At 43.7% G+C, this 17,755-nt stretch overlaps 1 protein-coding gene across 9 annotated transcripts in view; it reads left to right on the plus strand.

Moving 5' to 3' along the window:
- myo18ab (myosin XVIIIA b) overlaps positions 1–17,755 on the plus strand; it is a 174,224-nt gene that overhangs the window by 115,851 nt on the left and 40,618 nt on the right. For all 9 annotated transcript variants that reach the window (XM_078422485.1, XM_078422486.1, XM_078422487.1 and 6 more), the window contains 8 exons: positions 473–538; positions 10,454–10,582; positions 11,672–11,815; positions 12,459–12,548; positions 14,340–14,459; positions 15,021–15,132; positions 15,932–16,059; positions 16,498–16,652. In XM_078422485.1, the coding sequence (XP_078278611.1) occupies positions 473–538; positions 10,454–10,582; positions 11,672–11,815; positions 12,459–12,548; positions 14,340–14,459; positions 15,021–15,132; positions 15,932–16,059; positions 16,498–16,652 (944 nt within the window). The remainder of the gene's footprint in view (positions 1–472; positions 539–10,453; positions 10,583–11,671; positions 11,816–12,458; positions 12,549–14,339; positions 14,460–15,020; positions 15,133–15,931; positions 16,060–16,497; positions 16,653–17,755) is intronic.

Consider the following 17,755-nt stretch of genomic DNA (forward strand, 5'->3'; position numbering starts at 1 on the left):
TCTCGTACTAAAGTAATATTCTGACTTGGAAATGCCATTTTGGAAAATATGCCAAACATACCATGAAATGAAATCTTCAAAAACACTACTACAGAAAGCATTTTACTGGGACACATCACAGCAGGATTTGTAAACAGCCCCATCCAAGATCACAAGAAATTGCAGAAAATTGTGGACACAGCCGAGACCATCACACAAACCAACCTCCCTTCCATCGACTCCATCTACACCTCACGCTGCCTCGGCAAGGCCAGCAGCATCATCAAGGACCAGACTTTACTGCACTTTATCTTACACTAAACGTTATTCACGTTATTTCCTTTATCCTGTATCTGTACACTGTGGATGGCTCAAATGTAATCATGTGTTGTCTTTCTTTCTGCTGGCTGGTTAGCACGCAAAAAAAGGTTTTCACTGTAGCTCGGTACACATGACGATAAACTAAACTCAAACACGTTTTTTCTGCTTGTAGGCTGTGGAGGAGCTGCTGGAGTCTCTGGATTTAGAGAAGAGCAGCTATCACATGGGCCTTAGTCGGGTAAGTGATTTGATTCGTAAATAGATGCCACTTCTAATATCTTTTAATCTTGCGAGAACAAGGAACCAATAATACTTCTCAACACTTGTCTTGTTTAATAGACATGCCCAATTTTTTTATGATCAAGTGGTTTAGTTCAATAAAAGGACGAAACTTGCATCATTTCAAACCGTTGGCCCATTCACGGCATATTAAAGTTAGTATAATGTAGAAATTGTGGAAGTCAATCTCATAACTGCAAGCTTCCACAACTGTGTTGTAATATTGATCAGATAATGTGCTATAATGATTGTTTATTGTGGAATAAGTATCAGTCAGGGCACCGGAGATGATTACTCTTCTCTTTGAACGGTCGTGGAGAATATTTTTAGAACCACCTCAGCCCATGTGCCTGTCATAGCCCTGAAGCACGAGCTTGTGTTTATGTGGCATCTTTTCTTCTGTCTTGAGAATGAACTTAACGTCGAGCGAATTAGCTTCTAGTTGTGGATTATTTGCCACATTGCCATTTGGAAAGAAAGATGATTTTGTACATTAGTTTAGTTGAGGGATATAGTGTGGAAACAGGCCCTTCCGACGATCAAATCCGAGCCTTCCAGTGATCCCCGCGCACTAACACTATCCTACTCACACTGGGGGTACATTTTACATTTATACCAAACCAATTAACCCACAAACCTGTACGTCTTTGGAATGTGGGAGACAACCGAAGTTCTCGGAGAAAACTCACGCAGGTCACGGGGAGAACGTACAAACTCCGTACAGACAGCACCTGTAGTCAGGATTGAACCCGGGTCTCTTACGCTGTAAGCGCTGTAAGGCAGCAACTCTACTGTTGCGCCACCGTGCAGCTTAAAAACAAACCTTAAAGTAATTTTAGCTCTTTTAATGTAACCAGAGCAACTTAAACTGCGGATATGATATGATATGAACACACCGCATGATTAATGTGATAATTTAGTCCTACCGTGCTTTCTGTCGGCATGTAAATCTGAGCAATTCCAGGCATCTTTAATCTTGCCACAGGTTCACGGTGTCAAGCACCTTCACAAAATATGTACACAGTAGTCACTGCATTTCCTTCATGCGGTCTTATTAAAAAAGCATGAAGTTTAAAAAAAAATTCATGTTGACAACACAACTACCCCTGAAGAAGGATCGCGACCCGAAATGTCACCCATTCCTTCTCTCTAGAGATGCTGCCTGTCCCGCTGAGTTACTCCAGCATTTTGTGTCTACCCCTGATTTACCTCTGTTTTTTTAATGTTATTTAATATCAACAATGTTGTTCCACTTGCAAGTAGAATGGAAGGATTTTTTTTGCCACATTCCTATTTCTAGGTTATGTTTGGAAAACAAGTTCAGTGCTGCTGTTCTCTGCCGTGGAACATCCTTAGTCATACAGTCACAGAGTGATACAGCATGGAAACAGGCCCGTCAGCACAACTTGCCCACACCGGCCAACATGTCCCAGTTATACCAGTCCCACCTGCCCGAGCTTGACACATATCCCTCCAAACGTGCTATCCATGTGCCTGTCTAACTGTTTCTTAAACTTTGGGATAGTCTCTGCCTCAACGACCTCCTCTGGCAGCTTGTTCCATACACCCACTACCCTCTGTGTGAAAAAAGTTACCCCTCAGATTCTTATTAAATTGTTTCCACTTCACCATCAACCTATGCCCTCTGGTCCTCATGGTGTTCATGGATGCACATCTTCCATGCCTGGTGACTTTAATGTGACATCAATATTCGGAAGGAAACTGCAGCGTAACATTTTAATTTCAGATAATGACTCTCTGCATTCAAGTTCTATGTGGCTTCTTTCCCTCGCTGGATCTTAATTTCTTCCCCGTTGTAATCCTCATGCGAGTTCACTGGAGCAGTACTAATCGTGGCCACATTAGTCCGGCACGCTAAGCCTTTCCACGTCTCTCCCTGACCACAATCCCTAAGTACCAGGGTGCCTCTTTTTTTAGCTGCAGCCTTTTCTGCTCAAAGTGTGAGTGTTAGAGCTAGGTGGGTTAGCTGCAAATGCGGTTAGCTGCCCTGTCGGCCGGAACCTCCATAAATTCCAGCAGCAGAATTAGGCCATTCAACCCATCAAGTCCACTCCGCCATTCAATCATGGCTGATCTATCTCCCCCTCTCAACCACATTCTCCTGCCTTCTCCCCACGACCCTAGACACCCGTAGTAATCAAGAAAACCAATCGTAAACCAAAAAAAATATGAATGTGAGAAATGGGTAGTTTTAATCGTGTAGTTTGGATAAACCAAATTAGCGAGAGTAGTCTGAAGAACGGTCTCGACCCAAAACGTCACCCAATCCTTCTCTCCAGAGATGCTGCCTGTCCCGCTGAGTTACTCCAGCATTTTGTGTCTATTTTCATTGTAGTACACTAGTTTCCACTAGTGGGAGAGTCTAGGACCTGAGGCAATAGCCTCAGAATAAAAGGACGTACCTTTAGAGAGGAGATGAGAAAGAATTTCTTTAGTCAGAGGGTGGAGAATCTGTGGAATACATTGCCACAGAAGGCTGTGGAGGCCAAGTCAATGGATATTTTTAAGACAGAGATAGCTAGATTCTTGATTAGTACGGGTGTCAGGGATTATGGGGAGAAGGCAGGAGAATGGGAATGAGAGGGAAAGATAGATCAGCCATATTGAATGGGGGAATAGACTTGATGGGCCGAATGGCCTAATTCTGCTCCTATCATTTATGAACTTATGATGACAAGGGAGTATTTGGGATTTTTTTATCATATCATATCATATCATATATATACAGCCGGAAACAGGCCTTTTCGGCCCACCAAGTCCGTGCCGCCCAGTGATCCCCGCACATTAACACTATCCTACACCCACTAGGGACAATTTTTACATTTACCCAGCCAATTAACCTACATACCTGTACGTCTTTGGAGTGTGGGAGGAAACCGAAGATCTCGGAGAAAACCCACGCAGGTCACGGGGAGAACGTACAAACTCCATACAGTGCAGCACCCGTAGTCAGGATCGAACCTGAGTCTCCGGCGCTGCATTCGCTGTAAAGCAGCAACTCTACCGCTGTGCTACCGTGCCGCCAACATTTTGTGTCTTCCTTCGATTTAAACCAGCATCTGCAGTTTTTTAATCCTATTCAATATTCATACCGCTGGGCTGTAAGCTGCCCCAGCAACACATGAGGTGCTATTTCTCCAATTTGCACTGGGTCTCACTCTGACAATGGAGGAGGCCCAGGACAGAAAGGTCAGTGTGGGGATGGGAGGGGCAGTTAAAAGTGTTTAGCAACCAGGGACACATTGAAGGAGATATTCCAGAAGTCTTGACAGAGGTTTACTCCAATGAGAATGGCCACATTTTGAAGAAACACTTGATATCTAATATCTTGGTGCTGTTCAATAAATAAATAAAATAAATTTGAATGATATTTTACTGCAAAGTTTTGAACTGAGCCATCATTGAGAGTCCTTTCCTTTTAAGGACAATACTTGCCTGAGTTTAAAATGTCACGTTTCATTTTGCTGGAAACTATTCACATTCTTTATTTTTGTCCACTTTGTTTTCTGACCTTTTAAAGGCTGGTAGCCACAATGGTACCATTTAGCAACAATCCCACTCACTCCATTTTAAATGCATAAATCTTTAAGGAGGAAAGACAACATCGTGTATAAAACTATGAAATATTATTTGCACTTGGTAATACAAGGAAGAGAAGGGGGAAGCATGTTCATGGGCTTTTAATACAGGAGATCGATCTTCATATCCAAAAGTCTGGAAATAAGTGAAACATGTGGGACAGTGGTAATTATGTATTTTTTCCATTATGATCTGTATAATTGAAATCTTAATCTGGCATTTGTCAAGTACAATTGAGGTTTTTAAAAAAATATTATTTCTTTGAATCAACCCCAAGTGCTGCTTTGTTAACTAAACTTTATGTACTGAATAATCGTTGGTTTCTAAGATCATAATGTGGCGCGGTGGCGCAGTGGTAGACTGCTGCCTTACAGCATTTGCAGCACCTGAGACCCGGGTTCCATCCCGACTACGGGCGCTGTCTATACGGAGTTTGTACGTTCTCCCCGTGACCTGCGTGGGTTTTCTCCGAGATCTTAGAAACATAGAAAAATAGGTACAGGAGTAGACCATTCGGCCCTTTGAGCCATTCAATATGATTATTGCTGATCCTCTAAAATCAGTACCCCGTTCCCGTTTTTACCCCATACCCCTTAATTCCTTTAGCCCGAAGAGCGAAATCTAACTCTTGAAAACATCCAATGAATTGGCCTCCACTGCCTTCTGTGGCAGAGAATTCTTCAGTTTCTTCCCCAACTCCAAAGACATACAGGTTTGTAGGTTAATTGGATGGTATAAGTGTACATTATAAATTGTCCCCTGTATGTGTGTGTGTGGGATAATGTTAATGTGCGGGGATCGCTGGTCGGTGCCGACTCAGTGGATCGAAAGGCTTGTTTCCCTGCTGTATCTCTAAACTAAACTAAACTACATTGGCTATCAATAGACTGGTTGAATAAATAGACTTTGTTTTTCTTTTTGTTGATAAAGATACCCAATGCATTTTTTTAAAAATGTGAGTTGTCAGAGAGTTTATTTTCTACACTTGTAAGGGTGGCTCGGTGGCACAGCAGTAGAGTTGCTGCCTCACAGCGCCAGAGACCCAGGTTCTATCCTGACTACGGGCGTTGTCTGTACGGACTTTATACGTTCTCCCCGTGACCTGCGTGAGTTTTCTCCGAGATCTTCAGTTTGTAGGTTAATTGGCTTGTATAATTGTAAATTGTTCCTAGTGCGTAGGATAGTGTTAGTGTTAGTGTCCGGGCGATCGCTGGTCGGCACGGATTTGGTGGGCCGAAGGGCCTGTTTATGCACTGTATCTCTAAAATAAACTAAACTAAACTTATCAGCTAAATTCTCTATGGCAGCATATGTATTTGTGTTATAACTTTGGTGACTGTGGTATTACGAGATCCTTGATAAATAATAAGTACATTTAGTCTTCTCGGGACTGTTTATTTCAATCATATTTATATTTTTGCTTCTCGGCCAAATGGAATAGAAGTCCATGTCGATCATTTAATTCGATGATTGATTTTCATGCATAACGCTATAAATGCTGGAGAGAGACACAAAATGCTGGAGTAACTCAGCGGGTCAGGCAGCATCTCTGGAGAAAATGAAGGGAACGTTTCGTCAGACTGAGTGTCAGGGGAAAGGGAAACGAGAGACATAGACGGTGAAATGGAACGAATATATATCTCAATATATCTCTCTGCATCACTGTCTATATCTCTCGTTTCCCTTTCCCCTGACTCTTAATCTGAAGAAGGGTCTCGACCCAAATCATCACCGATTGTTTTCTCCAAGGATGCTGCATGTCCTGCTGAATGACTCTAGCTTTTTGCATCTATTTTCAGTGTAAACGAGTGTCTGCAGTCCCTTCCTACACTATAATTGCTGGACCAGTTTCAAATGGACTTGAGAAAGTAAAAAATCCTTCACTTGAGAGGAGCAGTTTAATTGTTTAAGTTTGAAAAATTTGGCGGTTGTATTTGAATTGGAACTTTGGAATGAAGAATTTCAGATTTCCTCACTTTTGGAAATATACTAAATCTTTTGACATTTTAACATCTTACAATTAAGGAGTCTAGATTGCTCCTCATGTTCAGGGTAGCACACTAGGTAATGCTGTTTCTGTACAACTCCAGATCCTGATCTCGGGCGTTGTCTATGTGGAGTTTGCATGCTCTCTCTATGAGCTTGTGGGTTTCCCCTGGGTGCTCTGCTTCCTCCCATCATACCAAAGATATGCTGAAAATAGACACAAATTACTAGAGTATCTCAGCGGGTCAGACAGCATCTCCGGAGAAAAGAAATAGTTGAGACCCTTCTTCAGACTGAAAGCATTTTGTGTCTATCTTCGGTATAAACCAGCATCTGCAGTTCGTTCCTACATTCTAGGTCAGGGAGATTTCCTTCCCCTCAGTATTTCTCTAAAAACTCTTAGGTTGCTGTTTTTTCATTTGAATGGTATAGTATTTCTTCGCTGTGGTTGAAGGCATGTTGTAAATGGCTTGAACTCATAACGTGTGCATTAACTATTCACATCACAATGCAGCATTGTTGTAAAGTATTCAAAGAGGCGTTACCCTACTAAGTAACGTTGCAAACCTAGCATTGCTCCACAAGAACAGCTCGTAAGGAGAGAGATTTTCCACTTTGGAAAAGCATATTCTAGTCTTGAAACTGATGAGCGTGCGGCTGCTTATTCCAGTGGTCGGTGAGGGTAGGTGGGCTGTTCCTGGAGTCAGGGGTAACGCTTGACCGCTTCCTGGTCACTCTGCGTCACTTTGGAAACTCAATCTACTTCCCCCCTCGTGCCAGTCACGAACGCACGTCGCATCACATGACACAGTTGCCCACGAATGAAGGAAAAATGTGCGGTGGTGCTAATGCGGTCACCACAGCAAAACACTGTAGAGTAGAATGGAACAGCCTGGAAAGGCTCAGCAGCTAAACACAGCGTGTGCGGAGAGGAACGGAAAGTAGACTTGGCAGGTCAGTAACCTGAACACACTAACTCTTCTTTCTCTGTTAGTGTCGGAGCTGCCGAGTTGTTACAGCATTTTGTGAATAACGTACCTATTGGCGCGTCGTGCAAAGTTGTGCATGTTAATGAACATGAAATATCAAAACTTCCTTATCTAATATCTAAACTTGGTCAATGCCGCCTTCCTTGTCTTATTAAAGTACTAAAAGATTGGAATGAAGAAATTCCGTGCACAATTTGAGCGATATTTTATTCATTACTGTGCACACGTGAGATGCTAAGAAATAATGCATAAGGATAACAGCAGTTTGGCTAAACGCAATACGATCGTACACCAGACCTCATCCCAGCTGCACCCATTCCCCCCTATATGATCATATTGTCAGCTGCTAAAGTGAAGTGAGTGGACTTATAGCCAGGGGCTCAGTGCTGACGGAGCTCACAGGAGCGCCGCTCCAACACCTCTGTAAAAAAAATCCTAAATAAACAGCGGGGAATTTTAACTAGTGGGGAATTCAACAGCAGCTGCTCTGGCACCAGTCACAGCTCCGGAAACTAAATAATTAGCCCTGCAACACTGCTTACAGCTGGTGATTTTTTAACAGGTGAATTAGAATTAATAGCTTTTTCAAAGGCCGCTTAGGATACGTTGTTGTATCTGTTAACTCGCAATTAATACTTTTTACAATATGTAGGAAGGATCTGCAGATGCTGGTTTAAACCGAAGATAGACTCAAAATGCTGGAGTAACTCAGTGAGACGGGCTGCATCTCTGGAGAGAAGGAATGGGTGACACGTCAGGTCATGACCCTTCTCAAACTCTTCTAAAGAAAGGTCTCGACCCGAAACGTCGCCCATTTCTTCTCTCCAGAGGTGCTGCCTGTCCCGCAAGTTACTCCAGCATTTTGTGTCTACCTTCAGTACTTTTACAGAATGTATTGGTTTGCATTGAATACTTCCAAACAGTTGTTCACACTCACCTATTTAAAAACTGAAGTACAAACTCACCCAAGAGCTTGTACAGGAGGTAGACACAAAATCCTGGAGTAACTCAGCGGGTCAGGCAGCATCTCGGGAGAGATGGAATGGGTGACGTTTTGGGTCGAGACCCTTCTTCACTCTGAAGAAGGGTGTCGACCCGAAACGTCACCCATTCCTTCTCTCCCGAGATGCTGCCTGACCCGCTGAGTGAAGGTAGACAGCATTTTGTGTCTACCTTCGATTTTAACCAGCATCTGCAGTTTTTATCCTACACAGCTTGTTCAGGAGGTTCTGCAAGAAGGCAATAGTTGTCTTCTGAAGAAAGCTTGCTTTATAGAAAATAATTATAAAATCAATTATAAACAAAATGTTATAAAGACAATTGTGTCAATGGGGGAAAGGGGGGTAGAATGTTTCAAACTCACAATAACAAGGTTATTTTACCCGCAGAATTTTCAAAAATGAAACTCTTTTTAACAGCTTTTGTCACTGCAAACTAAAAATACCACATTGTTTAACAGAGCATTATTGCACAAGTGGGAAATAGAAGTGATTGCTTGTCAGGTTCACTGGCTCAGGTAGTAGCAGCTGTGTTCTCAAGAGATAGTAATGTCTGATTACTGTGAAGAAATTGCATGAAACCGTTTGTTTTTCCCCCGAGGTGGGGTTTTTTCTGCTTGTCATTGTGTTACTGACTTTCAAGTGGTTTTCCAGTTCTAGTTAGAATCACGCTATAACCCATTCGGCCCACCAATTCCTAACTCACCGATTGCCTTATATGGCTCGGCCGCGGGGCCTTCCATCGCCCGGTGCGGCGTGGCCGCGGGACACCATTCTGCTTTAGTTAAACATTTTGTTCAAGATGGCCGCGCCGTTGTGTTTGGCTGCCTTTCACTGTATGTTTCTTTTTTTTTTTTTTTTTTCCTAATCAGATGTGCAGCACTTTGGTCAACGTGGGTTGTTTTTAAATGTGCTATACAAATAAAATTGAATTGACTTGACTTATATCCACTTTGCGTTATGGTAACAAGTGTTGGAGCAGAACAACTGTATTGCTCTGAATGATAGTGAGGATCAACACGGAAGTTGGCTCCAGTAATCTTGGAACCTGTCTCAGGTGACAGATGGCACTTTACTGCTTACTGTTGGTAAGCGGATTTTATAACGTGACTAGCTGAATGAGAACTTTGAACATTTTTGTGTTGTTGAAATATGGTTTTTGCATTCACACTTCAATGTGATATTTGGGTGCATTAGACGGTTCTCAGAAGTACAGGCACTGATAAAGGATGCTCAACCCACTGTCGGTCCCTCCCTCAGAAGCCTTTAAAGGGGACTCTGCCGCATCCTAACATGATGCAGCGTGGAGGCACAGTAAACTGCAGATGCTGGAATCCTGAGCAAAACATAAACTGCTGGAGAAACTTAGTGGGTCAGGCAGCATCAATGGGGGGAATGGACAGACGATGGTTTGAGTCGGGACACTTCTTGAGACTGATCATTGTAGCATTAGCATTGTAGCACTACTAGCAACGAAAATTCAACCCATAACTTCCTGAAAGACATAAAGAGAACCCACCCTAGTGGTTCTGCTAGTTTCACTGTTTGTATCTACTCGTTATCACCTTTTCCAGAGCCAACAATGGACCATTATGGGCTCCACCTTCCCTTGGTCATCGTTTAGTTTAGTTTGGTTTAGAGATAATGTATGGAAACGGGCCCTTTGGCACACCGAGTTCACACCGACCAGCGATACCAGCACACTAACACTATCCTATACACTAGAAACAATTTACAATTTTGTAGAAGCCAATTTATCTACAAACCTGTACATCTTTGGAGTGTGGGAGGAAGCTGGAGAAAACCCACGTAGGTCATGGGGAGAACGTACAAACTCCATACAGACAGCACCTGTAGTCAGGGTTGAACCCGGGTCTCTGGCGCTGTGAGGCAGCAACTCTACCGCTGTACCTGGCTTTAATTTGTTCTTTTGCACACTTTTCATTCCTTTGTTCTTTGTACCTTTTCATACGTCTAAAGTCCCTCTCCCCTGACTCTCAGTCTGAAAAAGGGTCTCGACCCGAAACGTCAGCAGTTTGTCTCCAGAGATGCTGCCTGTCCCTTTGAGTTACTCCAGCACTTTGTGTCTATTTTCGAAGAGAAGTTGTTAGTTCTGTTTTGGAACTGGATTTATTGCGCATCGTGGTTTTGAGTGAATAAAAGCTTTTGAACTTGTTTTAGAAAGAATGCCAATGCTGTTTTACTTTTCAGAAAAAATGGCCCAGCCAATTGTTCTGGCCTGTCCATCGAGTTGTGTTAGCATTAATTACTTATTTATCTTCTCCTTTTTGTTGGTGTCAGGTGTTTTTCAGAGCAGGAACCCTTGTTAAATTGGAAGAACAAAGGGATGAACAGACCAGAAGGAACATCACACTGTTCCAGGCAGCTTGCAGAGGATACCTGGCACGGCAGCATTTCAAGAAGAGAAAGGTAGTTAATCAGCAACCGCTTCACAAACCAAACATGAATGAACAACGTTTTATTTATATTCACTTGGTGCAGATTGTTATAGAGTCATAGAGTGATACGGTGTGGAAACAGGCCCTTCGGCCTGACTTGCCCACACCGGCCAACGTGTCCCAGCTACACTCGTCCCACCCGCCTGCATTTGGTCCATATCCCTCCAAACCTATCCTATCCATGTACCTGTCTAACTGTTTCATAAACGATGGGATAGTCCCAGCCTCAACTGCCTCCTCTGGCAGCTTGTTCCATACTCCCGCTACCCATGAAGTCACAAAAATGTTTCTTCCCTCTTTTAAAGACAACCAGAGAGTTAGGCATAAGGTCATGTGATAGGATCAGAATTAGGCCATTCAGCCCATCGAGCCTACTCCACCACTCAATCATGGCTGATCTATCTCTCCCTCCTAACCCCATGTACCTCCTGCCTTCTCCCCATAACCCCTGACACTCGTACTAATCAAGAATTTATCTATCTCTGCCTTAAAAATATCCAATGACGGCCTCCACAGCCGTCTGTGGCAATGAATTCCACAGATTCACCACCCTCTGACTAAAGAAATTGCTCCTCATCTCCTTCCTTAAGGAACGTCCTTTTATTCTGAGGCTGTGACCTCTTGTTCTAGACTCTCCCACTAGTGGAAACATCCTCCCCACATCCACTCTATCCAGGCCTTTCGTTATTTGGTGCGTTTCAATGAGGTCCCCCTCATCTTTCTAAACTCCAGCGAGTACAGGCCCAGTGCCGTCAAATACTCTTGAAACAGTGCTGAACTACTATCTTCCTCATGGGTGACCCTCGGACTATCCTTGATCGGACTTTGCTGGATTTACCTTGCACTAAACGTTATCCCCTTATCTTGTATCTGTACACTGCAAATGGCTCGATTGTAATCATGTATTGTCTTTCCGCTGACTGGTTAGCACGCAACAAAAGCTTTTCAATGTACCTCAGTACACGTGAGAATAAACTAAACAAAACTAAACAATTAAAAGTTTATGTCTATCCAACGTAAGCAATCCGATTGAAGATAAGTTAATATATTTATATTTCAGATTCAAGATCTAGCAATCCGTTGCATCCAGAAAAACATTAAAAAGAACAAAGGAGTCAAGAACTGGCCGTGGTGGAAAGTATTCACGACAGTTCGGCCTTTAATTGAGGTTCAGTTGACAGAAGAACAAATACGAGGCAAAGACGTAAGCATTTATTTCTCAGTTTGTCAGTTGCATTTTTTGTAAGCCAAGGATGAGATGTATTTGGGCACATGCACATACGCACACTTCTCCCTTACGCTATCCTTCACCTGACTTTGAAACACGGTCGGTCGGAATAGGAAACTTGACAAGGTTGTTCTCCCCCTCTGTATCCATGGGCCACACGAGGTTAATGAGAGTTTGGACGGGGCACTCTTATGATGGAGATAATTGGACATCAAATGTCCTGTTAACAAACAGAACACAGGCGTAGCAGGTGGAGTTGCTGCCTTATAGCACTTACATCGCCGGAGACCCGGGTAGGTTCCCAACTACGGGCGCTGTCTGTATGGAGTCTGTACGTGCTCCCCGTGACCCTTTAATTCTGAGGCTAAGACCTCTGGCCCCAGACTCTCCCACCAGTGGGAACATCCTCTCCACATCCACTCTATGCCTTTCACTATTCTGTAAGTTTCAATGAGGTCCCCCCTCTACCTTCTAAACTCCAGCGAGTACAGGCCCAGTGCTGTCAAACGCTCAAGTGTTTCTCTCTTGTGCTAACGAAGGCTGGAAATGTTCATCCAAGTTCACCACTTTGCATAAAAGCTAACGGATAAACATGTCCTCTCTCTCTCTTTGATGTTAGGATGAGATTCAGCAGCTTCGCAGCAAAGTAGAACGGGTTGAAAAGGAGCGCAATGAGTTGCGACTCACTGGCGATCGTCTGGAAAGCAGGGTAAGATCACACCTGGGCTTCCTCCGTACATCTGCTGAAACCATTTGAAGGTATTTATTCACAAAATGCTGGAATAACTCAGCAGGTCAGGCAGCGTCTCAGGAGTGAAGGAATGGGTGACGTTCCGGGTCGAGACCCTTCTTCAGTCTGAAGAAGGGTCTCGACCCGAAACGTCACCCATTCCTTCTCTCCTGAGATGCTGCCTGACCTGCTGAGTTACTCCAGCATTTTGTGAATAAATACCTTCGATTTGTACCAGCATCTGCAGTTATTTTCTTATACTATGCTGAAACCATTGTCATTTTGCAGTTGTCAACCTAATTTATTTGATGCATTGCAGCAGATGGTAGGTGAACGATACTAAGCATTCCCAAGTATTATGTTAACTCTAAAGCATGGAGGTGTTGTTCTTCACAGAAGTGATTGAAGTGGACAGTGTGGGAAACATTCAGGAATGGAAGAGTGCTGGAAATTAGCGGCAAGCCAATTCACTTAAGATCTTCTCAAAGATTCTCTGAAGTATTATGCTCCATAATAAGACATTGAGATATTACGGGTGGTGCAGCGGTAGAGTTGCTGCCTCACAGCGTCAGAGACCCGGGCTCCATCCTGACTATGGGTGCTGTCTGTACGGAATATGTACGTTCTCCCCGTGACCTGCATGGGTTTTCTCCGGGTGCTCCGGTTACTTCCCACACTCCAAAGACGTACAGGTTTGTAGGTTAATTGACTTGGTATAACTGTTAATTGTCCCTAGTTTGTGTAGGATAGTGTTAGTGTGCAGGGATCACTGGTCAGTGCGGACGCGGTGGGCCGAAGGGCCTGTTTCCGTGCTGTATCTCTAAAATAAAAACTAAATTAAACTATTTTATTTATTGTTCTGTAAGTGGAATTATGAACCAAAATGGAGTTAACTTGACCCAAAACGTCACCCATTCCTTCACTCCCGAGATGCTGCCTGACCTGCTGAGTTACTCCAGCATTTTGTGTCTACCTGAAGGTGATAGGTCTGAAGGAGTGTGGAAAGGAACTGCAGATGCTGGTTTACACCGATGATGGACGCAAAATGCTGGAGTAACTCAGCGGGACGGGCAGCATCTCTGGAGAGAAGGAATGGGTGACGTTTCAGGTCTGAAGAAGGGTCTCGATCCGAAACGTCACCCATTCCTTCTATCCAGAATTGCTGCCCGTCCCGCTGAATTACTCCAGCTTTTTGTGTCCATTTTATGGATATTCACTGGAATTTAGAAGGATGAGAGGGGATCTTATATAGACGTATAAAATTATGAAAGGACTGAACAAGCTAGATGCAGGAAAAATGTTCCTAACGTTGGGGGAGTCCAGAACCAGGGGCCACAGTCTAAGAATAAAGGGGAAGCCATTTAAAACTGAGGTGAGAAGAAACTTTTTCACCCAGAGTTGTGAATTTGTGGAATTCGCAGCCACAGAGGGCAGTGGAGGCCAATTCACTAGATGAATTTAAAAGAGAGTTAGGTAGAGCTTTCGGGGCTAGCGGAATCAAGGGATATGGGGAGAAGGCAGGCACGGGTTGCTGATTGTGGATGATCAGCCATGATCACAATGAATGGCGGTGCTGGCTCGAAGGGACAAATGGCCTCCTCCTGCACCTATTTTCTATGTTTTTGTGTGATAATTTGGTCAAGACCCTTCGTCAGCCTGGAATGCTGGTTCCCTATCTTAAAATTAGGATGTATAATTGATTACAATATTCATTGTTACACCTAAATACCAGTATGGACAGTGGTTCTGATGATGTGATTTTACCAACAGCTTGGAGAACTGACATCTGAATTAACAGATGAGAGAAACACTGGGGAATCCACGACTCAACTTCTGGAGACTGAAACAGCAGACAGACTTCGCTTAGAGAAAGAAATGAAAGAGTTACAGGTCAGCTCATTATTAGTTAGCTCCTGAAATTCTGGCAGGCATTGCAAATTTTTGAGCGGCATAATTGATGAGAATCTTACATCAGGATCAAGATAGGCATGAATCATTACTGTGATAATGGACTTTTATAAAATACTAGACCAAGCGGACTCGTTGGGCCCAAACCTCTCCTGCATTGGTGCAGCACCCTCTCCTCCCCTCTCTCCCTCCCTCCCCCTTCCCCCTCCCCCATCCCCCTCCTCCTCCCCTCCCCCCCACTCCATCCCCCTCAACCCCCCTTATCCTCCCTCCCTCCCGAGGAGATAGATTTAAACTTTAAAATGTGAATAACTTTAAAAATATCACACCAATTTCAATGAAACTTATTCCATTAGCACCAAAGGGACGACGGTGAGTAAGGTGGGCCTAACATTGTCGCGCTCTCGTGGACCGTTTTGGCTGTAGTTCAGGAACAAACAAACGAACAAACGAGAGTTGTAATATATAGATGTGTACGTGTGTGAATCTCATGCATTGTGTAGATTTTGAGAACCGGTCATTGTTGAGGCATTTGTGTTTTAGGTTAAATGTGATGGAATGAAGAAACAAATGGATTCAATGGAAATGGAAGTGATGGAAGCTCGACTCATCAAGGCAGCTGATTTAAACGGAGAGTTTGATGATGACGAGTCGGGTTAGTTGTTCATTCTCCTTACTCGAATAGTTTAGGCATTATTCTTTTAAAGACAGGAACCGGCAAGTTCATACCTGGAGATTTATCAACAATTTCTGGTATGTCATTTTTCATGTACTCATAAGTTCATTAGTTCATTAGTGATAGGAGCAGAATTAGGCCATTCGGCCCATCAAGTTTACTCCAACGTTTAATCATGGCTGATCTATCTTTCCCGCTCAAACCCATTCTCCTGCCTTCTCCCCGTAACCCCTGACACCTGCCTTTAAGGCAGAGATAGATAGATTCTTGATTAGTACGGGTGTCAGGGGTTATGGGAAGAAGGTAGGAGAATGGGGTTAGGAGGGAGAGATTGAATGGCGGAATACACTTGTTAGGCCAAAAGGCCTAATTCTGCTCCTATCACTTATGACCGTATGATCCGTTCTAATTAAGAATCCATGTATCTCTGCGTTAAAAATATCCACTGACTTGGCCTGCACTGCCTTCTGTGGCAATGAATTTCACAGATTCACCACCTTCTGAGTCAAGAACAAAAAATTTCAGTGTCACATATTTAAGATCTTCAGCTTTTGAATTTGGCTGTCCATTCAAAAAACATCAACTATTTCACAAATGAAATGTGGATGGGTTTGAATATTCAGAGAAGCTGATTTCATGGCTGCAGTTTTTGTCTGTTTTCTGGTTATTTGCATAATTTTGAATCTTGTCTGTGGTGTGTTGGACGGTGTTTGCACATGCGTGAATCTAAATGGCAGGCTTCAAGCTGTTGGCACGTTGCTGTTCTTCCCTCCCGCAGGTGGGGAGTGGAGAATGAAGTACGAGCGTGCGGCAAGGGAGATCGACTTCACCAAGAAACGAATGCACCAAGAATTTGAAGACAAGCTGGAGGTTGAACTGCAGACCAAGAGGCAGATGGATAGAAAAGTAGGCGGAAACGAGGAATAGAATTATTAATGCCAGAAATAATTAAAGCTTTTCCCCCCCTAAATTTAAAGATGGATATTAAACCTGGGAAGAGCGACAGGGTGAGACAGCGGTAGAGTTGCTGCCTTACAGCACTTGCAGCGCCGGAGACCCGGGTTCCATCGTTCGACCCGATCGATATTGTACGTTCTCCCCTTGACCGCGTGGGTTTCCTCCGGGTGCTCCGGTTTCCTCCCACACTCCAAAGACGTGCGGGCTTGTGGGTTAATTGGCTCGGTATCAGTGTAAATTGTCCCTAGTGTGTGTAGGATAGTGTTAGTGCGCGGGGATCGCTGGTCAGCGAGGACTCGGTGGGCCGCAAGGGCCTGTTTCCGCGCTGTATCTCTATGATAAACTAGAAACTAAATTGATATCTAAGACTTGCTGGTGTGCTTGCAGGTTGCAGATTTGCAAGCTGATAATGAGGAAATGCAGCGCAGCATTCAACAGTTGAAGAAGAAGTCCCAGCGCCTCACAGCAGAATTGCAGGACACCAAGCTTCACCTGGAAGGCCAACAGGGACGCAACCACGAACTGGAAAAGAAGCAACGAAAGTGAGTTCATCTGCAAAATCCAATTGGAACCGCACTTCAGTTCAGTTCAGTTTATGTCACGTGTACCGAGGTACAGTGAAAAGCTTTTGTGGCGTGCTAACCAGTCAGTGGAAAGACTACACATGATTACAATCGACCGTCCACAGTGTACAGATACATGATAAGGGAATAATGTTTAGTGCGAGGTAAAGCCAGCAAAGTCCGATCAAAGATAGTCCAAGGGTCATCAATGGGGTAGATCGTAGTTCAGTTCAGATCGTCTTTCCATGTGTTAGTCACAGATGTGGATCTGCAATCACACCTCCTTTATCTGTTAGTCAGGGGCTGGTTGATCTTTTACATATTTTAATTCAAATCTATCAGATTTGATGATAAAAATATATAATGAACTACTGATGATAGTCTTCATGGGGCAATAATATTACGTATTTATGCATTTGAGTCAATTAATTAATTGATTAATTAATTATGCTTTATTAGCAGCATGAGACATGTCACAGTGAAATTCTTTGTTTTGCCGACCACACACAATGTATGCAAAGAGTCGCCAGGTCTCGGGCGGTGAAAGGTTACAACATGTGAAACAAATTAGGGCAGTATGGTGACGCAGCGGTAGAGTTGCTGCCTTACAGTGTTTGCAGCGCCGGAGACCCGGGTTCCATCCAGACTACGGGCGCCGTCTGTACGGAGTTTGTACGTTCTCCCCGTGACATGCGTGGGTTTTCTCCGAGTTCTTTGGTTTCCTCCCACACTCCAAAGACGCACAGGTTTGTAGATTAATTGGCTTTGGTTAAAATTGTAATTGTCCCTAGTGTGTGCAGTGGTCGCTGGTCAGCGCAGGCTCGGTGGGCCGAAGGGCCTGTTTCTGCGCTGTATCTCTAAACTAAAAAACCAAACAAACCTTTTCAAGTTGTGCAGTTTTTAAATAATGCAATGGCGTTTCCAATGTGGAGCGGGAGGAGGCCTTTCAACGTCACGAGCTTCTTTATCAGGCTGCGGCTGACCTATTTCTAAACATCATCCACCAGCCTCTTATTCCATTGACTGACCAAAAATAATGTAAAAACAATAATTGAGCTAAATGGAAGATCGTTCATCGGTTT

This window comes from Rhinoraja longicauda, chromosome 26, assembly GCF_053455715.1.
Source record: "Rhinoraja longicauda isolate Sanriku21f chromosome 26, sRhiLon1.1, whole genome shotgun sequence".
NCBI lineage: Eukaryota > Metazoa > Chordata > Chondrichthyes > Rajiformes > Arhynchobatidae > Rhinoraja > Rhinoraja longicauda.